Source organism: Pleurodeles waltl, chromosome 2_1 (genome assembly GCF_031143425.1).
Source record: "Pleurodeles waltl isolate 20211129_DDA chromosome 2_1, aPleWal1.hap1.20221129, whole genome shotgun sequence".
Classification (NCBI taxonomy): Eukaryota; Metazoa; Chordata; class Amphibia; order Caudata; family Salamandridae; genus Pleurodeles; species Pleurodeles waltl.
This window is the reverse complement of record NC_090438.1, coordinates 658,620,702-658,645,778: the sequence shown is the minus strand read 5'-3', so window position 1 is coordinate 658,645,778 and position 25,077 is coordinate 658,620,702. Positions and strand designations below refer to the sequence as shown.

The 25,077-nt window shown below is 39.5% G+C and overlaps 1 protein-coding gene across 1 annotated transcript in view; it reads left to right on the top strand.

The window, feature by feature from the left end:
• Positions 1-25,077, top strand: part of LOC138259079 (maternal DNA replication licensing factor mcm6-like) — a 482,778-nt gene that overhangs the window by 200,991 nt on the left and 256,710 nt on the right. Inside the window, exons 9-10 of the mRNA XM_069206547.1 lie at positions 10,221-10,362; positions 22,676-22,783. Coding sequence (XP_069062648.1) covers positions 10,221-10,362; positions 22,676-22,783 — 250 coding nt within the window. The remainder of the gene's footprint in view (positions 1-10,220; positions 10,363-22,675; positions 22,784-25,077) is intronic.

The window sequence follows — 25,077 nt, the reverse complement described above, 5'->3', positions numbered from 1 at the left end:
ACATATATAAAAAGCGAAGGTTTAGGCCTGGCAAGCCAGAATTGTCAATTGTTGGCTGTAGGGGTGCCACTTGGCCACTCCTACCTGGTGCCCCAAATACATCACTGAACTCTGTCCTATTTGGCACTTGCTTGCCTCAGTACAAAGGTCTGTCATTGCAGGGCCTCCAACCCTCTGAAGAGGTGCTGCAAGTGTTCCTCCTAAGCGGAACTGAACACTGCAATGTCAAACAGGTATGCTGTGCTGAAGTCATCCAGCCCACTCAACACCTAAAGGCACGTCATGAGCTAGACCTAGTAGGAAGGCTCTGAAGCACTGGGGTACCACCAGCACATGGGCTGCCCCATGCTCAGCAACTTTAGGCTCACTATACAGGATGCTGTCCTCCCAATTCTTGCCTGCTGCCGCAAACCCACTAAAGTACGGCATGTCTTCTGTGCCTCACAGAATGTTTCCCTGGTGACTCCCCCTTCCTGCTTCCACTGTGACAACCCAGGAACTTCCCCCAGCTCAGCCACCTGTTCCCTGTAGGCTCTGGGGCATCACCCACAGGCTCCACCTCCTCCCGGACAGTGGGAACTTCAGGGGCTGGTTTCCCATGCACTTTGCCGTTACTCTTTTTGGCGGTCCCCTGGGCAACTCTGTCAGAGTCCAGGGGCTCTTGACCACCCTGACAGGATGCCATTGACCTGGTGGATATGCATACCCACCAAGGTAGACCCAACATATCCAAGTGTGACCTGTGTTCCACCTCCTTCCAAGGGGAATCCTCCAGGTCATTGCCAAGCAAACAATCCACAGGCATGGTTGGACTCACAGCAATCTTCAAGTAACCTGAGGACCCCCCCATTCAAAGGGAACCTGCGCCACTGCACAAGCACTCTGAGTTGTCCACTGCAACTACTTATTAAAGTACATTGGGATCTATCTGCTCTTCAGACACCGGGTGACTCCTCACTGCAGTCAGACTGGCTCCTGTGTGTCTCAGAGCTTCCAACCTCTGTCCATGAATGGTCACCCACTGCCTGTACTTCTTAGTGTTCTCAGCAGGAGGGTTCTCTGGACCATCTCATTGTCCCCTAGTGAGACAAGGGTCATCTCAGCTGGCTCCCACCCACCTGGAACCAACTCCTCTCCAAGCGCTCCACTAGCCAAACCCTGGGAATGCACACCAGTGGGTGCCAGTGTACTCTTGGGGCATTTGGGATCCCCCTCACATGACCCAGCTGGTCACATGCATAACACTTACACAGGGGAGCTTTTTTCACAGGTCTTCCTTTGGAGAACCATAGCTTATTTTCACTGGGTGCTGGAAATACTGACCCTGGGAACTAGGTTGGGGACCTTTGGAGAAACCTTCCCCCCCCCCCCATTTACACTTACCCCGCTATCTTCTGGGAGGGACTCTGCACGTCCTTGGAGTTATCTCCCCATACCTCTTCTGGACCCTGGTGCTCTCACAGTGGTCCGTTTCCTGCGAAAGCTTCCTGGGGTCAGTTAGCTTGCTATAAATTAGGTGCTGGCGCAGCTCTGGAAAACAACCTGTACAGGTGCTCCCAAGCAAATTAAATTGTAAAGCCCCTCATACGCTGTTACCTTACTGCCCTTCACCCACCCATCCAGTGACCTGCAAAAAGAATCAACACATTCCAACCATGTTTGGGATTCCTTCTTCTTATAGGACCTAAACTTGTCCTTGTACTGCTCAGGGGTGAGACCATACCTTGTGATCAGGGCGTCCTATATGATATGGAAGGTGAGCCCCTGGGGCTCCCCTAAGAATGCCAGGGTGTCCCTTCCCTTTACCTCGAAGTGCCTCCACAGACCAGATTTCCCCCCCACAAGCTTCCGGGACCAGATTCATATGGAAAGCAGACTCCTACCTCTTTAACACAACAGTATGTCATCCTCCCTTTTGTAATCCTTCACAAGGTCTTAGGAATATGCACCCTCCTACTTTCTAAAAGTGCTATTTTAAAACACATAATCTAAAAAGCAACTTCACTAAAAGATGTATTTTCAAATTGTGTGTTCAGAGACCCCAAACTCCACCTGTCCATCTGCTCCCAAAGGGAATCAGCGCTTTAATATTATTTAAAGGCAGCCCCCATGTTAACCTATGAGACAGATAGGCCTTGCAACAGTGAAAACCGAATTTGGCAGTATTTCATTGTTGAGACATGTAAAACACATCAGTACATGTCCCACCTTTAACATACACTGCACCCTTCCCATGGGGCTACCTAGGGCCTACCTTAAGGGTGCCTTACATGTAGGAAAAGGGAAGGGTTAGGCCTGGAAAGTGGGTACACTTGCCAAGTTGAGGTGGCAGTTTGCAACTGCACTCAGACACCGCAGTGACAAGTCTGAGCCCTGTTTACAGGGCTACTTTTGTGCATGGAAGAACCAGTGCTGCAGGCCCACCAGTAGCATTTGATTTACAGTCACTGGGCACGTCTAGTGCACTTTACTAGGTTCTTACTAGTAAATCAAATATGCCAATCATGGAAAGCCAATTGAACATATATTTTATGCAGCGCTTGCACTTTAGCAATGGATGGCAGTGGTAAAGTGCCAAGAGTATCAGAACAGTAACACCAGAGTCCAGCACACATCAACAGCCTGGGAAACAGAGGCAAAATGTTAGGGGAGGCCACGTCAAGGATGCCAAGTCTAACACTTTGTATGCAGGATTTTCAAACTGTATCCACAAGGAGCAGTTTAATGTAACCAAGTGGTTCTGCATGGCACATTTAAACACCACGATTGCTACTCTGCCCATGCAGACTATCTGGGGTAATGCATGAAAGTGTGATTGGGATGCCAACAGGTGATGATTCTGCTTTTAACGTGGATTGGACAAATTGAATGACTGACGCTCCCTTCTTTGAGCATATCTAAAATGTTATCACAGCTGGTATGTAGCTGTGCTGGTAGTTTTCTTGATATCTCATTCTGTGTAAGAGGATTGGAGTTTGAGTAGTTGTCACTCGTTGAAGCAGACTTATCTCACATAAACTGTGTGTAATCTGGGAACGTAAGATCGGCCTAGTCCAATAGTCAATGTTGAGAGCTTTCTTCATTGACTGTTTCTTAAACATCTAAAGGGTTTCAGATGTTTTTCTGTTTAGGTTTCAGAGACCCAATGACCTCCTTTCACTCAAGTTTGGGTCAAGTGTATCATAAACTGTTTTGGTGCAAGATGGATAAGCTCCTCCATCAAGCCATAAAGGAATTGGACTGCATCTGGGCACCGTCTAAACCCAGTTGCAAAATGTTGCTCCCTCAGCAGAGGCAGAGTTTTGTATTTTCTCTCCTTCACCGTGTAGGTCTATGGTTTTAGGTTTATCTAGTTGTAGGAAATTATATTGAGGCTATTTGTTTCTTAGAGGCCAAATACTTCACTTGAGCTTCTACAAGTCCAAACAAACTGACTCCTATAATGTAAACATCTGTGACCAATCCCTTGCTCACACTTCAGATTGGCTTGAGCAGCAAAGCTTTCCTAGGAGGAATGTGTGTGGTACAAGTTCAACTAAGAAAACTGCACTGCTAAGAAAATAAAGAATCTGAATGGTAAAAATGAAGTTTTTCAAAAGATATGAACTTAATACATAAAATGCCACAAACATGGAAGGAATAAATTAAAGGTAACTGCGAAGACTACTTTAAGTTAATTACCTTTGATTAAAAGTAAATGTTCAATTCAATTGAGTAGAATTAGCTTACCTCATAGTTCACGTTCTCTCTTAAAAGTACATTGATGAAGTGGCAAATGATCGGGCCTCGTTCCTATGATGTTGTTCCCCAGTTTGCAGATAGAATGAATTCCTGAGGCTGTATCATGTTGAGGTGGGACAGCTTATTGTGGGGCACAATGCCTATTTATTTATATGTTAATGTATTTATATATTTTTTGGCATCTCCATCTCATACCCAGCTTGTATTTTCTCAGAATAATTGCATTAAATTTGGACTGATGAATCCGAAACCAAGAACCAGTCTCTGCTCCACTATTTGACTTGTTCTGCCTGAAGTTCAAGCTTTTAGTCTGAAAAATTCCAGTGTATTTTTATGAACTTTAGATGCCCAAGATATTAGAAAAAAAAAAGGTGCTCAGCCCTGATCGTGCTCAGCTCATCAAACAATCCTTAATGCCTCCATTTTAAGCCCAAAGCAAAATCTCCTGTTTGATCTTGAGGAACTCTTTGCAGCAGTATTGACTTCTTCTCTCAATGGATAACTATGCACTAACAGAGAAATGGCCAAGGAAATGTTCAGCCGCAACTTGTTCAACACTATTGTTCCATTTTGACCACAGTGTTTGCTGTTAAGACTTATTTACTTTATATCATCAGGAGATGTGTTTCACAGAGGCGAGCAGGCATTTTTGGCAAGCCCTTGCCACTGAGGTCAGGATGTAGTTTTCGACCTTGCGTTCTTCCTCATACCACTGGACCCAGTGACTGCTGAGCACAGGGTTACAACCTATTTTGTTTTTTTTCAGCCATTCACCTTGCGTCCTAAGCCTCCGAAGCACATTTGCTGGCCATTCCATGCACCTAGTACTCTTGCCCTGAGTGAATGCTTCACTTAGCCTTGGGATTGGCCATTGTTAGAAATGGGGTCTTTGGTTGGCAGTCAGGTTACCCCCTGTCCAAGCAAGGACCCTCACTCTAGTCAGGGTAAGTCCCACACAATCCAAATTATCCTGTGCCCACCCTCTGGTAGTTTGGCACTGAGCAGTCAGGCTTAACTTAGAAGGCAATGTGAAAAGTGTGTTGAAGTTCCGGTCATGTCGTTGGCGCTGCATCAGTCTTCTGTTGCGAAGTCAGGATTAATCTTTTCAGACTTGGTGTGCAGTAAAACTTTCACCGCAGGGAGGCTGCATCGTTCTTGGCAGGCGGTGTGTTGAATTTTCGCCGCACGGGGATTTAAGCTGCAGGAGAAAAGTATTTTTGGTCCTGAGACTTCAGGGAACAGGAGGCAAGCTCTATCCAAGCCCTTGGCGAGCACTTCTGCAGCAAGACAGCAGGGCAACAGCAAGGCAGCAGTCCTTCAGAAAGCAGTCAGGTGATTCCTTTAGGCAGCCGGGCAGTTCTTGTCAGGGTGCAGGTTCCGGTTTCTTCTCCAGGAAGTGTCTGAGGTGGTAGGGCAGAGGCCCTGTTTTTATACCCAAATGTGCCTTTGAAGTGGAGACTTCAAAGAGTGGCTTAGAAGTGCACCGGGTCCCCTTTCAGTTCAATCCTGTCGGTCAGGGTCTAAGTAGAGGGTGTGGCAGTCCTTTGTGTGAGAGTGGGCCCTCCACCCTCCCAGCCCAGAAAGACCCATTCAAAATGCCGATGTATGCAAGTGAGGCTGAGTGTCCTGTGTTTAGGGTGTGTGAGTGAATGCACAAGGAGCTGTCAACTAAACCCAGCCAGACGTATTGTAAGGCACAGAAAGATTGAAGTGCAGAGAAATCCTCACTTTCTAAAAGTGGCATTTCTAAAATAGTAATATCGAATCCAACTTCACCAGTCAGCAGGATTTTATATCACCATTCTGGCCATACTAAATATGGCCTTCCTAATCTTTTCATATCAGCAGCTACCACTCAATGTATGAGGGCAGCCCAGTGTTAGCCTATGAAGGAAGCAGGCCTCACAGTAGAGTAAAAACGAATTTAGGAGTTTTACACTGGCAGGACATGTAAACTACACACATTCTGCCTTTTACCTCCACAGCACCCTGCTCTAGGGGTTCCCTAGGGCACACCTTAGGGGTAACTTATATGTAGAAAAAGGGGAGTTTTAGGCTTGGAAAGTACTTTTAAATGCCAAGGTGAAACTGCACACACAGCCCTTGCAATGGGAGGACTGAGAAGGTTAAGGGGCTACTGAAGTGGGTGGCACAACACGTGTTGCAGGCCCATTAGTAGATTTTAATCTACAGGCCCTTGGCACATATAGTGCACTCTACTAAGGACATATAAGTAAATTAAATAGCCCAATTGGGTGTGATCCAATGTTACCATGTTTAAGGGGAGAGAGCATATGCACGTTAGCAAAGAGTCTAAAAACCAGCAAAAACATAACTTCAAAAGTGGAGGGAGGTAGGCAAAAAGTTAGGGGTTACCATCCTAAGGCTGTCAGGTCTAACAGCCATCCTCAGTGTGTCAGATATTTGAGGATGTGGTCTTAGGCCATACTCCTTAACCTATATCCATACTTTCAATGCACTTTAGGCACAAGACTTGGCTTGTGACCATGTTGTTTACACGGTGCCTGTGTCTCCAGTGCTCCAGATTTTCCTGTAGTCCTAATTTGCAGACACTCAACATATGCTTAATTTTTGCTACATTTTTTCAGAAGTTATGAAAATCTGATTTTAAAATGTATTTGGGTCTACCAGCTCATTTTGTGTAAGACGCATCACACTTGAAATAGTAGGGGGAAGTATGTAGTGTATTAAAGAGCACTTTGTTTCAAATTTGCACACATTAGGGACAAAAGTTGTACCACTCCTAGGGTTACTTGGTGTCTATTTGGTGAGCCTATCCTTAAACCCAGAAAAACGTAATTATCTTGTTAAATTGCTTACTTGATAGCAAAGAACAATAAGCACTGGCGAAGCCAATAGGATTTGCCTATGAAAAATCTATTTCCTTTGTCAAGGTCTTTTTTACATGTTGCACAGAAGCTGACGACTGGCTGAGCAACATCGTTTAAAGTAAAACCAAAAAAAAAAAAAACTGATGGTCAAAGCTGGCCACACCATAACACTTTAGTTTTTTTTTTTTTTATTTAAGCCATGTTGCTCATCCGGTCAACCGCTGTGCAACTTGTAAAAAAAAAAAAAAAAAATTGTCAAAGCCAAGAGATTTTGCACTCCTTTAACCCTGGAGTGGGACATTATTGCCGGTATAGCCCAACTATGGAGGGCTATAAGGCTATTAGAACATTTTACCACTAGAAGACAGAATGTTCTAATAAATGCAACAAAGAACTGAGAGCCCGAGGGGTGTGAGGCCTTTGTTTACAGCAATAGCTTTGACCAAACATTGGAATGTTGGAGCTCCAGGCTTCTACCAGCCATTAGAAGCCCCGAGCACACCATTGTTTCCAGTGGAGCTCTAAAACATTCCAATGTTCTCATATAAGTTGTAACTGGGTACATCACAGCAAACATGGTCAAACTACAATTTTAAATGTTTTCTAGGCCCCCCTGGAGTGGATCTTTAAGGGCTGGTGTAGCCTGCTACAGCTGTCTATATATAAGGCTATATTCAAGTCCATATGTTGAACCTTATTTAAGATTTGTTCTGAGTCCTCATGAAGTTCATTTCAAGTTTAGTTGTAAGCAAGAAGTTGTTGAACATCCACTCTCCGTATGTGAGGGCTTCAGTTTTGTGACTTAAAACATGAATTTCCGCAACTCTACCTGGATAGTGGGCCTGGATCCATTGTACAGTTTGTATATAAAGTTTGAAATGATTATCACAATTTGTCCATTACCTGGTTAGCTGCCCTATACCACCAGACAGTCAGGACCCAGCCACGGCTCAAAGCACTAGAAAGCGGCAAAGTAGTGCAGCGCGAGAGGGAAGGAGGTGGGGAGGAGCACCTCTTGCTCACGTTGCTGCTGCAGGTACAGGCTCCCAGCCAATCCGGACACTGCTCTGAACAGACTGGGAGCCTGTGCAGGCTCTCGCCAGCCCAGCAACTGTTGTTGGGCAGGCTCTCGCCAGCCCAGCAACTGTTGTTGGGCTGGAGGAAGCCTACTGTACATGTTTGGCCGACCAAACACACGTGCTCGGCCGACCAAACACGTGCTCTGAGGGAGGAGTGCTGTGCACTCCCCCTCACTGATAGTCACCCCCATGGCCCTGCTAGTGAGCCTGGTCCTTAGTAAGTAAACTTACAAGGGGACGCGTATAGGCAGATTAAACTTTTGGATCGCATGGAGTATCCTAATCACGTAGTGACCAGTGGCATCAATAATCAATATAATCAATCAGTAACCATTAAAATCATTAGTCAATGAACAACTATAACCATAATTTCATGAAAAACCACAACACGAGAAAGCGTTTAACAATTTTTATTTCCCTATTGAATACAATGCTAAAACATTAGATTAACTCAAACATTATTTAATCAGCTCAGAATTAGTTCATTAGTGACTACCAATAACACAATCTAATTAAAACATGAGAAGACATATGCTTTAATGCTATAACATAAGCCAATAAAGATGAATTTAGCATCATTAATAGCAGAGTTCAGCAAATCAGTCAGTCAATCATTTGTCGCTGTCAACGTCACCCGAAAGACCCTTAACTAACCCAGATTGGCATTAGCATGCGGACTTCATGCAAAACAATTTAGAAAACGTGAATTTGGAAAACATCTAGCTAAGAGGAAAACTATAAAGTAGCGCAGTTGGTACCTAGAAGAAAAGGCACAAAGTTAGTCAGTCACATTGTCATAGCTACCTATCCATGGAATGGATCAGCAACAAAGTTAGTCTTCGTCTTCAGGCCATCAATAAATTAGCAACTCATCAGGCTCTCAAGAGTATGAGCCCAATGACAGAATCTCTAACTATGTCTCCTGACATCAGCATCTCAACCCTATTCTCTTGCATCTGACGTTTTAGCCCCTTGTCATGAATTTTTATTAGTTTTTCAGTCCATCCCCCTAATTCCTAATTGGTCAGTTAGGACTCTAACCTATAACATTTTTCAAATCTATGAGTTCTAATATTTCTTCTTTCTCATTTTATGGATTGGTCTACTGTACGTCGTCTTCATCTGGCTCTTCAGGTATCGAAAATGTTGCATGTTCCTCTTCAGTCGGTGCTCTCATTGTTCAAGTCCTGGGAAAGTACATTTAGCCTACTCTACACATAATTGTATCAAATTGACTTCATCACCTCCTGTCCGTCGGTTCTTTGCAGACAATTCTAGCTAAGCAACATTAACATCGGGTGGTTCAGGATCAGGTTGTGCACTGGCTTCTCTGCAGTGCGCTAGAAATTCAGCTTCTTGTGTGAGGCCTGGAAAGACTAGGCCACAACTTCAGCGAAGTTAAGTCTACAAATTAATGCAAACCATATGTTATACATCTCAATATGACATTTTACTGCATTATTTTTATATATTTTTATTATTTCACACATTTTTACTTATTTTAGTACAGGTTTTGTATAAGTGGCGGACATACCTCGTTTGCACATTTTCAAACGTGCACAATATTTTCGCGGATTGATTTCTCTATGAACTTTTCATTAATCAAAAGACCAACATTCATTAATATTTTAATTAGCATATCTGCGTCAACAGCTCTGCCCCTTTCATAATGAAAGGATAATAAACTTAGTTTATAGTCCTTTGGTTCTGAAAGGTTTGCAGCTTCTGCTGCTGGTAGGGGGACGAAGCTGCTCCGCCCTAACTGAGGAGCCGCCCCTGTCAGGACCTTATAATTATGGATGGGGAATATCGAGGCAGTAGAAGGGATATGCTTGTCTGTGCCTGGTTAGGCTTCAAAATATTACCTTATGCAGACCTGTCTAGTGTGCAAATGTCTACTACATTATTATAATTTATAGTTTGACCTCATAAAACTCCAATGACGGATCTCACTTTGCAGTCTCACAAATGAAACATTTATTTGTGAATACATTAAAACAGTTACAATGCTATCCTGTAAACATATACATTTTCTTAATATAATATTCTTATGACCGCTAAGTGTCCCATCTTGAAGTGATCTGTGTTGAGTTTGCATATCCACACAGTTTGAGCTACCCAAACTTTCAATCTTATCTCATTTATGTACATGTCCACATCAGTGACACAAAAGTTGGCACTGTTTTGCCTCACTTCGAGGCCGATATGACTTTCTCCCTTCAAGGATAGATGAGATCAAGTTGTTTTAGAAAACAGGGCTACACAAATGCGTACAAACCAATGAATGAATTCAATCCATAGCTGAATTGAAGGAGGCATGATTGTATTCATAATGGCTTGTCCAACTTAAATTTTCTTAGGAGGTTTACTTAACTGTTTTTGCTGATATATGTAGCAGCGCAGGTATACAATTGCTGCCGGCAGAAGCAGTGGCCCCAGATAATTGTACATTAAGATGTATTTTTGATAAACCTAAGCTTTCATCAAATCCTGATTGTCAGCCTTCGCTTATTTATTGGATTTGCTACCTGTTATTCCCTTTCACCAGGCACGTCGAAGAGTTCAGTCCCCGCGCAGTCTACACAAGCGGCAAAGCTAGCAGTGCTGCAGGTTTAACTGCAGCTGTAGTGAAGGACGAAGAATCCCACGAATTTGTGATTGAAGCGGGAGCATTGATGCTGGCTGATAATGTAGGTTAATATTCACAGTTGTCTTTTTGTTGGTCTATATATGTAACTTCTGTTTGCTACCTTTCACATGAATTAAATATTCACATGACCTTGAACATCAGACCACGGTTTTCACTTTTCATTTATATATTTCAAAAGTATACATACAGTGCTGGTGAAATTCGAAGGTGGTGGGTCGTAAAACAAGTGAATAAATTGTAGCGTAAGGAAGACCGATGTTTATAGGGTTAAGGTTCGGTGGGGGGGGAGAGGATTTTCCCCCCAGGAAAGCTTTGACATTTTATATATTTCTGTGCAATTTTCAGCAATATTTCTGCGATAAAGGGACAAAAAACCAAAATTCCTCTACTGGCTTCAGCCTGACACCTTCCTTATACTCAGGATATGGTTTTACAGCCAGAACCTCTGACTTACGAATTTGGGAACCAGGTTTAATTCTGTCAATATCCTGTGATTCAGGGCAAGTCACTTAATCTCACGTGATGTGGCCTTGAGTAATATAACTGATATTCTTGAAAATGCTAAATTATTTCAGGCTGAGTTTAAGCTATATAAAAACTGCACAGAGGTTAAAAACAAAGCCTTACCATAATGAAAGACAAATACATGTCCATTTAGTGGATGATTTATACAAGTGGGGCCAGAAAATATCGTTGAATCGCACCTACCCCACCTAAATTGTCATCTGAGGCAAACATTGTCTTTCACAAAATGTTCATTTTCTTCATTATCCCACAGGAAAGCACTTTTAAATGTGCGAGTTAAAAATATCAGTTGTACAAAAGCTGTGGCTAACGAAAAAAAAAAACATTCTGTAAGCGTCATCATTGGGTAGCTACAAATAAAATGTGCAACTTAAATGAGAAATAAAAAAAAAGTTGGTACTTAGTGGCAAGCACATTAAAGTACATTATGAAAGTCTATAGTTAAAACACATACAGAGGTCAGTGTGTCACCAGAGACTCACAAAATTAAATCTCGGTTGGTGCGATGGAGAATAGTGACTTGTGTATTTTTTGAGATACGAGGTCACAGTTTGTGACAGAACGATTGTGAGCATGTAAGTCAATTTTGTCAACCTGCGCTACACACTGTATAAGATAGACTGATACAAAATGTGAAAAATGTTTGAGATAAAATGATCCTTCCTAAATATAGATTTTGTCCCTTCAGCAGCTTGTCAGGGGTAGTAAGCGCTTTAAAATTAAAAGGTATGTACTTCACAGTTCAGTTATTAACTCTTTAGACTATCACTCAAAACAAACAAATCTTTGCCATCACAACCCTTCCAGTGATTCGATCAATTAAAGCCAATACAGGCTCCCAAGCATCATTACATTTGCAGAGCTCACTCATTACATTTACAAAGTAACTAATTTGCATTTCTTAGATGCATGAACCCTGGTAGGAACCCTTGGTTCGATGTCCATCCGGCTTTGGTTTCACAGCACATGAGGAGACTAACTGAATGACTTAAGCATTTTATGTAAAGGACTGCAAATAACCATCCTGGTTTGTCACTATTGTTGCTAAGAGAATGTGAGACTCGGGAGAGGAAATAGTGAGAAAAGGAGAAAGCAACAAGTCAAGGACAGGAAGGAAGAGAGGAAGGGTTAGAGGGGGGGGGAGTGAAATGGACAATACAGCGAAAGAGAGAACACCACTCACTCCAGTACTCGTGTAGTCCGGTGTCGCAGTGGATGGAAGCACTGCACAAAGCTTCCTTTCAATAGGCATACCGGCATAGCTCCTGAAATCTTCTTTCATGGAATGCTCTAAACAGAATAGACGAGGCGCAGATGCATGCGCAGTGAATTGTCTAATGACTTTGTGACATCACGTCAGCTTGCGAATGCTGTGACCCCTCTTGAGGAAGCAGTGGCAAAAGGCATCTGCTGATGGACAAGCAGCCCCAGGAGTACAGGGCTGGTCCTCGGCATGTCTAGAGCTGCTGCAGAATGTGGTGCTTTTTGATGTTTAAAAGACTTTTATATAATTTGAAAAGCATAGAAAAGTCATATCACATGTGACCTCTTATTAAACCATCAAAATTGAAACTTAGAAAGATACAATAAGTCTTTTGTGTTTGAGTTTTTCTGGGGAAAATTAGGAAAGGAGAGGTAAGGGAAAAAGGAAAAAAATAGGGAATATATCAATCATATCACAATACTTAGACAAAAATGATATCCTCATATTTGAAGCAGATTAACAGAAATTTCGAAATTGAACAGTATAATAAAAAATAACATAGGCATTTAGTGAACATCTCTGTGTAAAAAATGTTATTGGTAACCATAACTCTTGAGCATTTTGATCTTAGGAACATTGATGTAACATTAAAGTATCTAATTTATGATGATACAAAACACTATGCCACCATGCCATATAAAAGTTTAGAAGAACATTTCCAATGACATAAAAATTGTTGAAAAGCAATGGCAAGAAAATATCAAACACTTTATTTTCTGACACACTATAAAATAACTTACTAAAGTACCCCAAAAAAGTATGTAGATGTTAAGTGTTTTAAATAATAAATGCAATAGATCTGCTTTAGAAAAGTCACATGACCAAGAATTAGGTAAATTGGAGGGGAAACTTTTTGAACATTGAAGGGGTATAAAGTGAAGTCTGTCATAAATAAAAAATAAAGCTTGTGTGATGTTAGCTGCTCTAGATATTTTATAAATATGCAACCAAATCTTATTCCAAAAAAACAACATCCCAAATTACTCCCAGGTCTTTTTCCCCAAGAGAGATCAGATTTAGACTTGGCTTGATTGGTATTAGGATATAATAAAACTTTGTAAATAGTGGAAGCTTTAGGCGTTGAGCTAAGTAGAGTAGTGACTATAGAAGGATGGGCAATGATAGCATGTTCAAGTTGTATGAAAAACAAAGAATCTAGGACTGCATTAATTAGGATCTTGAACAGTTTTCGGAATGAAGCCGAGCAGTTACATTTCCACTGAAATTGAGGAAAGGAAAGAGGAACATTCCCTTCAAAAAGGTGTTTAATCCATATAATACCCTTAGACTTCCAAATACACCGAAAAATAGGTCTCTTGTTGATTTTAATTAAATTATACCATAAAGATTCAGTGAAGAAACTAGGAGGAGTTAATGATTGCTTAGAAAATGTAGACAATGATAGAGTGCGTATGTTTAAGAACTGGAGTAGAAAGAAGAAAACATTTTGATGCAAAAGATAGTTTATTTTGTTGTGAAGGGGTTCAACAAGGTTGCTTCAATTTGTAACCATATTGAAGAAAGATGAACCGATTCAGAAAGCCAAAAAATCTTGTAAACCAAAAGCAGCGTGATATTTAGCAGAATTCTGAAAATTCACCCCGTCTACAGCTTTCAATTTCTGTAGGCAAGCTTTCTTTTATCATCAAAATTTGGACCATATAGAATTTATTTGTTTAAAAATAGTATTTGGAATAAACACTGGTAGCATAGAAATAGTATAAAGTAATAAAGGAGAAATCATCATTTTTATAGCCTCCAAGTGTCCCCACCAAAATAAGAATAAAGGATTCCAGGAGGAAATTCAGCACTTAATCTTTTGACTGAGTTCTTTAAAATTAATAGCAATTGTCTTGAACGGAAGAAGTAAACCAAATACCTAAATACTTAATCTTAGATAAGGAGGCCCTTTGAAAACCAGAATCAACAAAGGAATCTTTAAAAGTAAATTTATTTAGTGGAAGGCCTTCAGTTTTATCTTCATTTTAAAACCAGCGGTTTGTGAAGAGAAATCTATTTAATAGGGCTGGAAGTGATCTGTTCGGAGGAAATAAAAAGAATATAATCTGCCTATGCAGCTAGTTTTAACTGCTTGTTGCCACATGGAAAACCAGAAATATCAGGATTTAGACGAATGAGTGAGAAAGGGTTCAAGAGCTAAAACAAATTACGGGTGAGCAAGGACAACCTTGTCGAACATCACGTTTAAAAGAATAACAGGGAGTTACTGTACCTTTGACCAAAACTGAAGCTCATGGGGATTTATATAATAATGCTATAAAAGAGAGAAATTTAGGGCCAAAATCATGCCATGATAAAGTTTTAACCATAAAATCCCAATTAATTCCATCAAACGCTTTTTCTGCATCAATAGTTAGGGCAGCTAGAGATTTTAGAAAAGGGATCTTACTAAGAACATTAATTAATATTCTGGTATTATCAGAAGCTAATCTGCCCTTCATAAACCCTGACAGTTACGGAAGGAAAGATTCTAATCTTAATGCTACTAATCTTGCATATATTTTATAATCTACATTGATCAGGGAAATAGGCCTATAATGCTTACATAGTGATGAGTCTTTTCTTTTTTAAGTTTTAAACATATTGTAGCTTCTTGAAAAGCACCTGATGTGTTTTCAGATGTGATAAAATAATTGAATAAAGAAGACAAATGAGGGATAAGAATATGTGAAAAATGTAAAAAGAAAAGTATAAAACATTCTACACTAAAACCGTCAAGGCCATGCATTCTACCTGTTCTAATGTATGTAGGGGTTGCAAAAGTTGTGTTTGAAATATCAGTTTCTAAGGAAGCAAAATTCAGATTAGATTAATTAGCAACAGGCGTGTGTAATAGATATTAATCAATTGGAGAATGATGAATCAACGTTTCTGGGGAATATAATGTTTTACAGAAGTAAACAAATTCAGTCAAAATATCATCTTGTTTCCTCAATATTGTACCGTCGGGTCTAGAAATTGGCACAATTAGAAATCACGATATTCTATCTTTAAGATAATTAGCTAATAACTTGCCAACTTTATTCCTTCCACCATAATAATGGGCATTACTTTCTAAAAGAATGGATGAGGCTTCCTCTGTAGAGGGTGTTAAATTGTTACTTAGTTTTAAGCAAATTGTTTAAATCCATATATGATTTTAGATGTGTGATTTTTAGTTTCTAAATTCTTATTCGTTCATGGGGAGTGATGCTCTTTAACGCAGTTTCTTTTTTTTGGAAGAAGAATCTATGATAAATCTTCGAGCACCTGCCTTAAATGAGTCCCAAATAATAGACGGTGACAAATCAGGGTGATCATTAATCTTAAAAACAATTCAGAGGTAAATGAAAGAAATTAATTAGAAAATGGTGAATCTTGTAGTAGTTATTAAACCACCATCTTTGGGATTGAGTATTTGGTGGAGCCAAGTCTGAATCTGTGATCACCATGGCATGATCTAAAAGTACCTATAAAAGAATGAATTATATGCTGCGTCATAGGTTTGGATAAGACTATATGGTCTAATCTAGAGAGTGAACCATATGTATGAGTAAAATGTGTGAGCACATGAAGTGGGATTAGCAATCGTCCAAGAGTCTATAAAACAGGAGTTCACTGTAGCAGAATGAAATTGTTTATACATTTTCCGAGAAGGGAATTTAAGTGGAGATTGTCAATCTAATAAGGGATCCATAATTTGATTGCAATCACCATCTAAAATCATGTGTGTTCTAAAATATTGAAGACATTAGACCAAAAGTTCAAATCATTCTAAATTGGGGCATAAATATAAAAAATATTTGCTAGAGTATTATGAATCATAAATTGCATGATAATCCATCTACCTTTCTGATCCGTTTCCTGTGATAGAACCTTATACTGCAGATGCTTATTACATAAAATAGTACCACCATTTTTCATATCAGCAGGGGGATACAAATACGTTATGCATCCAACTATGTTTAAGTTTCAAAGCTTCTGTTTCATCAAGATACGTTTCTTGTAATAACACAATATCAGGGCAAGTTTGGCTAGATGAAATAAAATTGTCTTAATAGGATAATTGAAACCTTTCACATTCCTTGAAATAACTCTAAATGGTAAACATATAAAAACAAAATTATAAATAATGAGGATTAGTATATTGTGAACAGGCAAAAAGGGAGAAGAAACATGAAAGGAAAGAAAGGAAAAATGAAAGACAGTACATTTCTATAAAGACAACTGTTTTACGTACCTGATGAAATAAAAATGTACACAGTGTTGGGGTGGTGACAAAGATGCCGATGTAGCAAAACAAGGAAGCATTGCCACAACTAAACCAAACAGAGGCAGAAGGGGAGAACAAATGATTCTACAAAAGAGAATAAAATGAACTTGAATATCTCAAAAGACTTCAGTAATATTCAATTATGCGTGTGAACATAAAATAGGATTTAATCAGAAGGTGAACCGATAATATCCATGTGTGATGACGTATGCAGATCAATACATTTAAGATCAGCTTGTTGAGCATAAGTAGTAGTCTTATTTTGGTAAGTGACTTTGAATGTACAAGGATGTAACAAACTATAGCGAGTGCCCAGAGATCTCAACATTGGGCGAGGCATGAGAAATTATTTTCTTCTTTGAGCTGTGACATTAGTGACATTTTGGAAAATTACGTTTTTATTACCAGACGAAGTAACCTGTTTTTTGCGTTTTGCTGTGTCCAGAACTGTTAAGTCTGAATTCTAGGAAAAGAAAATTACTCCCCAAGGCTTGGAAGGCGAAGACCTGTTAGTCAAATGAGGTCCTAGTCTGTGTGCTCTCTGTACATAATAATTGGAGGTGGGAGATAAATTCAGTATTTTTGGTATAAAGGATTCGAAAAAGACAGGGTTTTGACCGCCAATTCCTTCGAGTAATCCATAGATCCGTAAATTGTTACGTCTATTTCTATTTTCCAAATATTCTATCTGTTGCTCAAGTTAGTTGATTTCCTTTTCCTCAGCAGCAATTTTATTACTGTTATCTTGTACTACTGAGACATGTTGCTGCACTATAGAAATTCTTGAATCCATTTGAGACCATTTGATATTCCAGAGCTGAAGTTGATTATTGGTTTCTTCAACAAATGGTCAAAGAACTCTAATTTCCTCTGAAAGAAATTCCATACTTACTGCTTTATCTGTTGGTGGAGGGTTTTGTTTAAGTCATTTTTTCATAGAAATTGGTGACTGGGATTTGCCAGATGACTTAGTTGAAGAAGCATTATGAACGTGAGTCGACTGTACAGCTTCAGAGGAAGTTGGGTATCGATCTTTAGGTTTCCAGTAATAATATACTTTTGTGTATATTTAAGATTACAATTATGAGCAAATTTCTTTAATCTTCCCATTTGAAGAAATGCAACCAGAGAATTGCTATTCAGATGCTAAGGGTATAAAACATTTGATTCCAAAATATAGGAGTAACGTATCCTTGGTATTTGAGAAAAAATTACTTTTCACCAAAAGGTTATATCTATTAGTATTAACAAAGGAGCGCACAAGTAGGTATTTCACCAGCAAAGAATTCCTTGTGTATAGATAGTTTCACCACGCAAAGAATGTTTAACTCAAATGTGTGAACTGACTTCCTTATACTTTATTGCTTTAATACATAAATATTGCTCAATATGTCTAGTTCCTAGGAAGTATTAAAGAATATACCTCAAACAAGTAGAAAAAACGTCATCCTGGAGAATTCCGATCAAATGAAGCATTCTCTCACATTAACAGCCGGTATATGCAGTCTCAACGTCTGCATTGTTGTGAAAACACCACAGCCACCGAGAACTTGAAGAATAGCATGAAGAAGGTGGCCGTTTTCTTCAACTCACAACCAAAAAGTTGTCCTAGTTATAAGAACATGAGATATGAAATATTTACCTCATTATTTATGTACAAGGTGACGCAGTGATTGAAAATCTTCGTAGTGCAGCAGGAACTCCCATGTCAGGCAGCCATCTTGTGTGACACCAAAACCACACCCACCCACAATGTGAAGCTTTTAAGTGTGATTTGTGGGCCAGCCCAGAAGACCTCAATTGCTGCAGAATCTGGCTGGCAGCATGTCAACTCTGCTTAACTTTCACAGCTTCCAATAGGCACATACACACTAGAGCATGCGTCTAAATTATAACTGTCAGATGTCTGTATTGGAAAACCAGATGAGGCAGGAGGCAGTGAATGTTTTTAGGATCATTTAGAATGGTAATTGCTTTATGCAGTTACCATCCATATCAAGTGTAATTGCATGACATGGCCCCTCCACTCAACCCCAGAAACCGCCACTGGTATACAAACTTTATAGTTGCCTTCAGATATCATGTGTAGTGCTGATTTGGCTCCAATATCACCAGTGTACTTTATCTGTCACATTTTTTAGCATGGCTGGAACTTCTTGAACAAGTGATGTTTTCATATTACATTAAATTGCGACAGATATGTGGAGACCTTGAGCACAGACACTATGATGCGATGGCCTTGAATAGGTGTATTATACAAATAGTGCCACATGCTATTAAGTTATCTTACTCTCTTTTATAATGCACTTTTAGAAAACGGTCTCCAAAATTTTGAGTTGGGCATCACAGCAACAAAAGCATGTTGACTGCACATATAGAGATATACCATGCCTATTAAAGTCCTGTGAATAATTACCATTAATTGACATAACACAATTATTTCTCTTTGTTATCACAGCTGTTAGTGATTAAAGTCACACCTAAGAAGCAGGTTAAATGATGCAATAAAGTTATCATAGAAGCATTGGCAAAGCTGATAATTTTCAACTTTGGGACAAATAGGTTTTGCCAATGCTCTACAGTATGACTTTTTTCCCCAGTGTTGGGCAGCATTGTCAAAAAAAAGAAGAAAAAAGTGTCCTGATGCAGCCTTTGCTGGCAGTCTCGCTTCTCCACTAGTATATGCATGCACATTGTATATGCCCCTGTATCAGAATTAATCTGTGCCTTGGATATGACACTGGCACATTCGCTTTAATATTGAACAATCCAAGATGGTGAATGCCACTTTTATTGGTGAATCAAATATTCTTTTCAGCACAAAAGCACTAAAAAAAAAGAAGACAGGGAAGGGGTGACAGGAGTGTATGAGGGGAGCAGGTAGGGCAAAGAGGGAAAAGCGCTGCATGAAGAGGAAGCAACACTTGGGCGGATGGAAAAAAGCACAATGAGAGAACACAGCCCTCATGGAATGGAAGAAAATGTTTGGTGGGGTGTGAGAGGAAGAGGTTCATAATTGACAACAATATAGGGTGCGGGGCAGAAACATAAGATGGCAAGAACAACACAGTGCACAAGAGAAAGAGCACAGTGAATGGCAATTTCGAGGAAGCACATGGAGGAGAGAACTGGAAAACGCATGCATACTTATGGTGTGCTTAACCAAAAAGAAAATAGAAATTCCTTAAAGTGAGCAGTGGAAGAGCAAAACCCATCATTCAATGGGATTGTAAAGAGCATATGCTCTAGGGTAGGGACACACCTAAGGTGGGACAAGGAAAGTCATTGAGTAGGAAGTGAGCAAATGAGTGACAAAGCCAATCAATGGCATGCAATGGGCAGACTGTAAACTCATATGATTTGTTGCTAAGCGTACAATAGACATTTGCAACAAGACACCTTGCGCTGTCTGGTAGACTTAACCTAAAAATAGGGATACATCATCACAACCATATTTACCAGCATAGACCAAAATTAAACTGTAATGCAGATTCCAAAATGTGGCCACACCTATCTATGCACCTTCAAATTGGCAACCACAAACACCTCGGAGGGACAGAATAATCAAAGTAGTTTGCTAAGACAAAAAACAGAAGCTCTTTGCTGCTCACAGCAAGTGAAACAATGCCGACCAAAGAGAAAATGCTGCACAGATGGAAGAGCTGGACTGGGCATATCCTATAAACCATGAAGCTCTGCATGCATACCTTCTAAAATTTCGGACCTGGAAATGTAGATGAACCAAATTCCCAGGTCTAGTTAGAACATCGGAGGGTACTACAGGAGTCCGTGTGATGCATGTAAAACCCCTGGAAGGTAAAACCATGACAGCCATGTTTAGGTAGGCAAACTAGACTGACGATTACTCTTATTCCGGGGCATCTTTTTAAATGGAAAGGAAAACCTTAGCCGAAACCTGTGGATTGGGGGTACCTTCACCCCCCACGGCTGTTGCATCTGGAGTCCAGCAGATGTCAGCTGATCATTTTCACTGAAGAAAATATCTGACTATGGGTCAAAGCATCCTTTATATCCAGCTCAACATCTGCAAGGAGAGGCAATGGTTTTGAGCAGGTAAGAATGCCTCCCTAATCAGTTGCCACCTTCATGTTGGTGTGATCTTCATTTTAGGTTAGAGTGCTTTGAGGAAACAATTATACACGATTGTTGGAACTAGATCATACACAGTCATGAATTGATTCAGATATCCAGAATCATTGAATCCTAATATGAGGCTCACTCCCACTTGGCATTGAGAAAGCAGTATGTGTTGTCAAACACATTGATATTGGCATTAGAATGTCACTAAAACTGACAAATATTTGAATTCTATTAGAATTGTAACAATCTTGATTAAATTAAGTTACTGATGGGCATAAAATATTTTATTTCTAGAAAATAGCTATCTATTCTAATAGAGCATTCGGTTTTCATTTATATACAGTCAAGGTAGTATTTAGCCCTTCAGTTATCTGGCATCATTTGTGGGCAATGATGCCCACTGTTCAAGGTATAGAATCACTTATCTCTTGGTTTACCCAAAGCTTGTTTCAGTATTATTTAGAGTTGGGTTGGAGCCATGCTCTAAACCAAGGGGCTTCCACTCCTCAAAACTTGATGTACCCTGTCTCCATTTAGAGCGGGGGGTAAAATACTAGTTTTACACTGGCAAAGCCTCATCTGTCGCTGTCTGATTAAACATCTGCCCTGGTGGCTACTGGTCCCACGGGTTATAAATAAACCTACCCCATCCCATTTAGAGTGGGCAACAGTCACTACATTTTCCTATTCAGAATCGTAATTCAATATGTGATGATCCCTTCCAGACAACTGAAGCACTGACAACTACATACAAGGGAAATGCTTACTCTGAGAGAGGGACATTTTATTTGTTTTAGACGTTTTTCTTGAAAACAAAACACCTTTAGTGAACTGGCATAACAAGTATTGTATCCGCTCTCAAAATACATTGTTTTTCAGTGGAATTTTAATGTTGTAAGCATACCATTTGAAATGCAGTTCTTAGTCAATCAAGAGTTTTTTTTCTGTCCTATTTCTTAAGAATACATACAGTCTATCCAGCCAACACATTTCATCACACAGGTGTTAACCAAGGAATTCATCAGAGCTTGTTTTGTAGGTATGCGTCATACTGTAAATATTGATAAGATTTCTATTAACACAACAAACATGAGATACATGCAACCTTTTTTCTTTACAATTCAAATTCCATTTATAGTCCATGCCAACAGTTCATAAGCTTAAAACTTCATACAGTGTATAAGAATCTTTCATCACTAGGGTGGATTACATACACGCCCCACAAACAGGATAAGCCTTGACAAAGTAACACCCATGTGACAGAACATAACAGATGAGACGCCATATATTCTCATGAAATCCAGAAAGATACTCTTGATGTATTGAGAAGATGAATTTAAAGTGGTGTTTTTGGAAAAGCATTAATAAGGTTTTTTTGTTTATTTTGCTCACTCTTGCAGAGTATGGGAGTGGATAATACCACAACAACCTCCCTTTGCTGACCACTCTAAAAGTAACTACTTAAAATGGACATTCTATACTAATTGTGTATTTGCTCTCCGGTTACCTCAAGGTAATCTCCCTTCAGTGGAATCACTGCACTGCCGTCTTCTCTCAGGACATGGATGGTCCTTCCAGCATAGGTGTCATTATAGCCACCACTTGATAACCATTTTGAGCAGCTCACCAGGCTATTTTTAAATTCCCAGTTCACCTCTATGAAAATGCTCTTCCAGTTCTTCGTGAATTTACTTGCATTTCAGTCCCTGAATCCTTTCAGACTCTTACTTCACTTTTGCCCATGGTTAGATTTTTTTCAATCTAATATGAAATGGATCTTTGCATTATTTTCTTTAACTGTAATTTTAATAATGCTGCAACACCATATCTTTGCACATTTCTCTGAATGTTTGACCTATTCAGTTACTGCTTCAGCCAAGCCATGATAGGAGGACTGGGAGGGTGGTGGGCGAGGGGGGGGAGAAGTTAACCCTTAATATAGAATATTGTATCCATACAAGCACTTGTTCAGACAAAGGGATAAGGCATAATTTAGTCACAACTTTCAAAGATTATATTGTCAGCTGGACTCCTTACAGTTACAATTTTGTTGTAGATTGTAGTTTTATAGTTAAAATGTGCTTGTTAATTTTAATTGTTAATGACAAACGTGCCTTATCTTAAAGCCAAGCCTTCTCTCTTTCCCACAACTGCATGTTCCACAATTAATTTGTACAACTGTGTTTGCAGGGGGTTTGTTGCATAGATGAATTTGATAAGATGGATCTCAAGGATCAGGTAGCAATCCATGAAGCAATGGAACAGCAAACCATCTCAATCACGAAAGCTGGTGTGAAGGTAAATTATGATACATGGTATTTACATGTTAACATTATACTTAAGTATTAACCTTTTGTGGGAATGAGTGGACATGCAGGAAGGTTCTAGTTGTGATAAAACATTACCAATGTAATTTAGGACCCCAAGAATGTGTTTTCAACATAAACAGCATGACATTTATTATAGTATGTACTTTAGTTATTCTTTCTAAGTGTGTTCAACAGTGTCTGGAGAATATTTATACATATAAAAACAAAACACAGGAAAATCTGCTACCCTCCCTTAGGCTGCAGCTAAGGAAAGGGAATGTTACACCCACTATGCCATTATGGAATAATTAAACAGCTGGGTGTTCTTCCCATCCTAATATGGTTGTGTAAAGAGGGGTGTGTCATTTGGGTGAGATTGGCATATCTGCATAGCTGAAAATTAGTCTACTTTGGAAAAGGCCTGAATGTACGAAAGCAGAGGGATAGATATTTTATAATCTGATATTTACCTGTAAATACTGCCATCTGACCAGATTACTGCTAATTGTCCATCATTACTCCATAAAATGGCCATAGGTGACCCTTTTCTAATATCTGTATTTTTGGTTGGCACAGTCGTAGTTACCAAACAATATAGATTTTGATATCTTGTTCAAAAACAAGGAGACAATCTAGCAGCCAAATCAATGACATTTTAAAGTAAAATGTTTGGACCTGCAGTGAAAAAAGTCATATAGGTTATGGATAGTAAGAATGCGGTCACAATTAACTCCCAGCATGGCCTAAAGTAATGTCTATTCAGATATTTGAATGATGGATCAAAATAGACGGATACCTACCACCCTGAAGGATCAAAATGGGCCCCAAATAGTTTCTTGTTTTTCTATTACCTCTCTGGTCATTGCTGACAGGTTCTTAGTTATGTTAATATTCCACAGTTTATGGCATTATAGTGTGACTGGTGGGGGCTTGCAATTTCCATGTGTGCATCAAGACGATCCTACAAAATAGCATGTGGGAAACTGAGTTTCTCTTCATGGTTGTGAGGTAAACAAACCTTCCTTGCCCAAAACAATCACTCTAGTTTCAACTCTAGGTCTGTATTCATAATCTTTCATGTGAGCAAGCATCTCCTTCCAATGCTAAAGTCCATGTGGGCAAACTGACCACATATGTAGCATTGTGCCAAGTTTGTTACAGCTCCTTCAACACAAATTAACAATATTAAAAATAACTTTAAATATAACAGATGTATCATCTACTTTGTAACAATATGTATTCACTCTTTTGGGAACAGATGGATGATCAATGTGCCCTATTTCATATTGTGATGAAACCTCCTCTGGACTTAACCTCTCAATTGTTTTTTTTCTGCGTGATCCTGAAAGACTGAGGAGTGTGATTTCCACAATGTGTGAAATCTGGGTGTGAGTATTTGTCGAATATGTAAACCTATGTTCTGTAGGTGTCTTCTCTTGCTACCTAATATATAAACATTTATTGCCTGCTTCGTGTAGCAGTGAGGTCAATCTAAAGCCAAGAGCTGTTGATTGATCCATTGCACATATTAACTTATAGCAACTGCCTGATGGTGTGTAGCTCTTCTACCACTGGATGACTAGCATGACTCCAACATATAAATCCTGTGTCTCCTCGACACAGGTATAACTAATGTTTGAACACAGTGGGTGATATAATGGAAGAAAATATAGCAACTGTCCCCAGCAGGATCATCCAATCTCAGTAATCTAAAAAGGATTGTTGACGAGGGATGTGTTTTTGATGAAGGAAGCCTGTGGTGTAACCAAAAGCCCGTTAGGCAGAATATGGGGTGATTTCCCTAATTTTACTGACGATACTGTAGAAATAAAACACATACATTGTAGGGCTCATGTAGGGAATGATACATAACATGCTCAGTATTCGGATTAAAAAAACTCAATCCGCAATTCACTTGTCTATGGTTTAGAAAGAGGGATGGCGTTTTACATTCAAAAGGTATGAAGGGAGAGATGCTGTAGTTTTAACCTTACCTGATGTTATGATTTGAAAATCTAAATTTACTTTTTTTAATTAAATAGAAAAATTGAGCCAGATTTTGCAGATCCATGTCTTAACAAAGACTGAGGGCTATTTGTCTGGCATCTACATACAATTCCTCTCACCCTTGCCATTTAATAACATATATGGAAATGACTGTTTAAAAAAAATGCTGAAACGATCACTTAAAAAATGTCATAGTAAATGTACCAGATGAGGTTAAAACTAGTTTTGTACATTGTTGTTTCTTGCCATTGTCCTGTCTTGCCGTGCTGCGAGTAA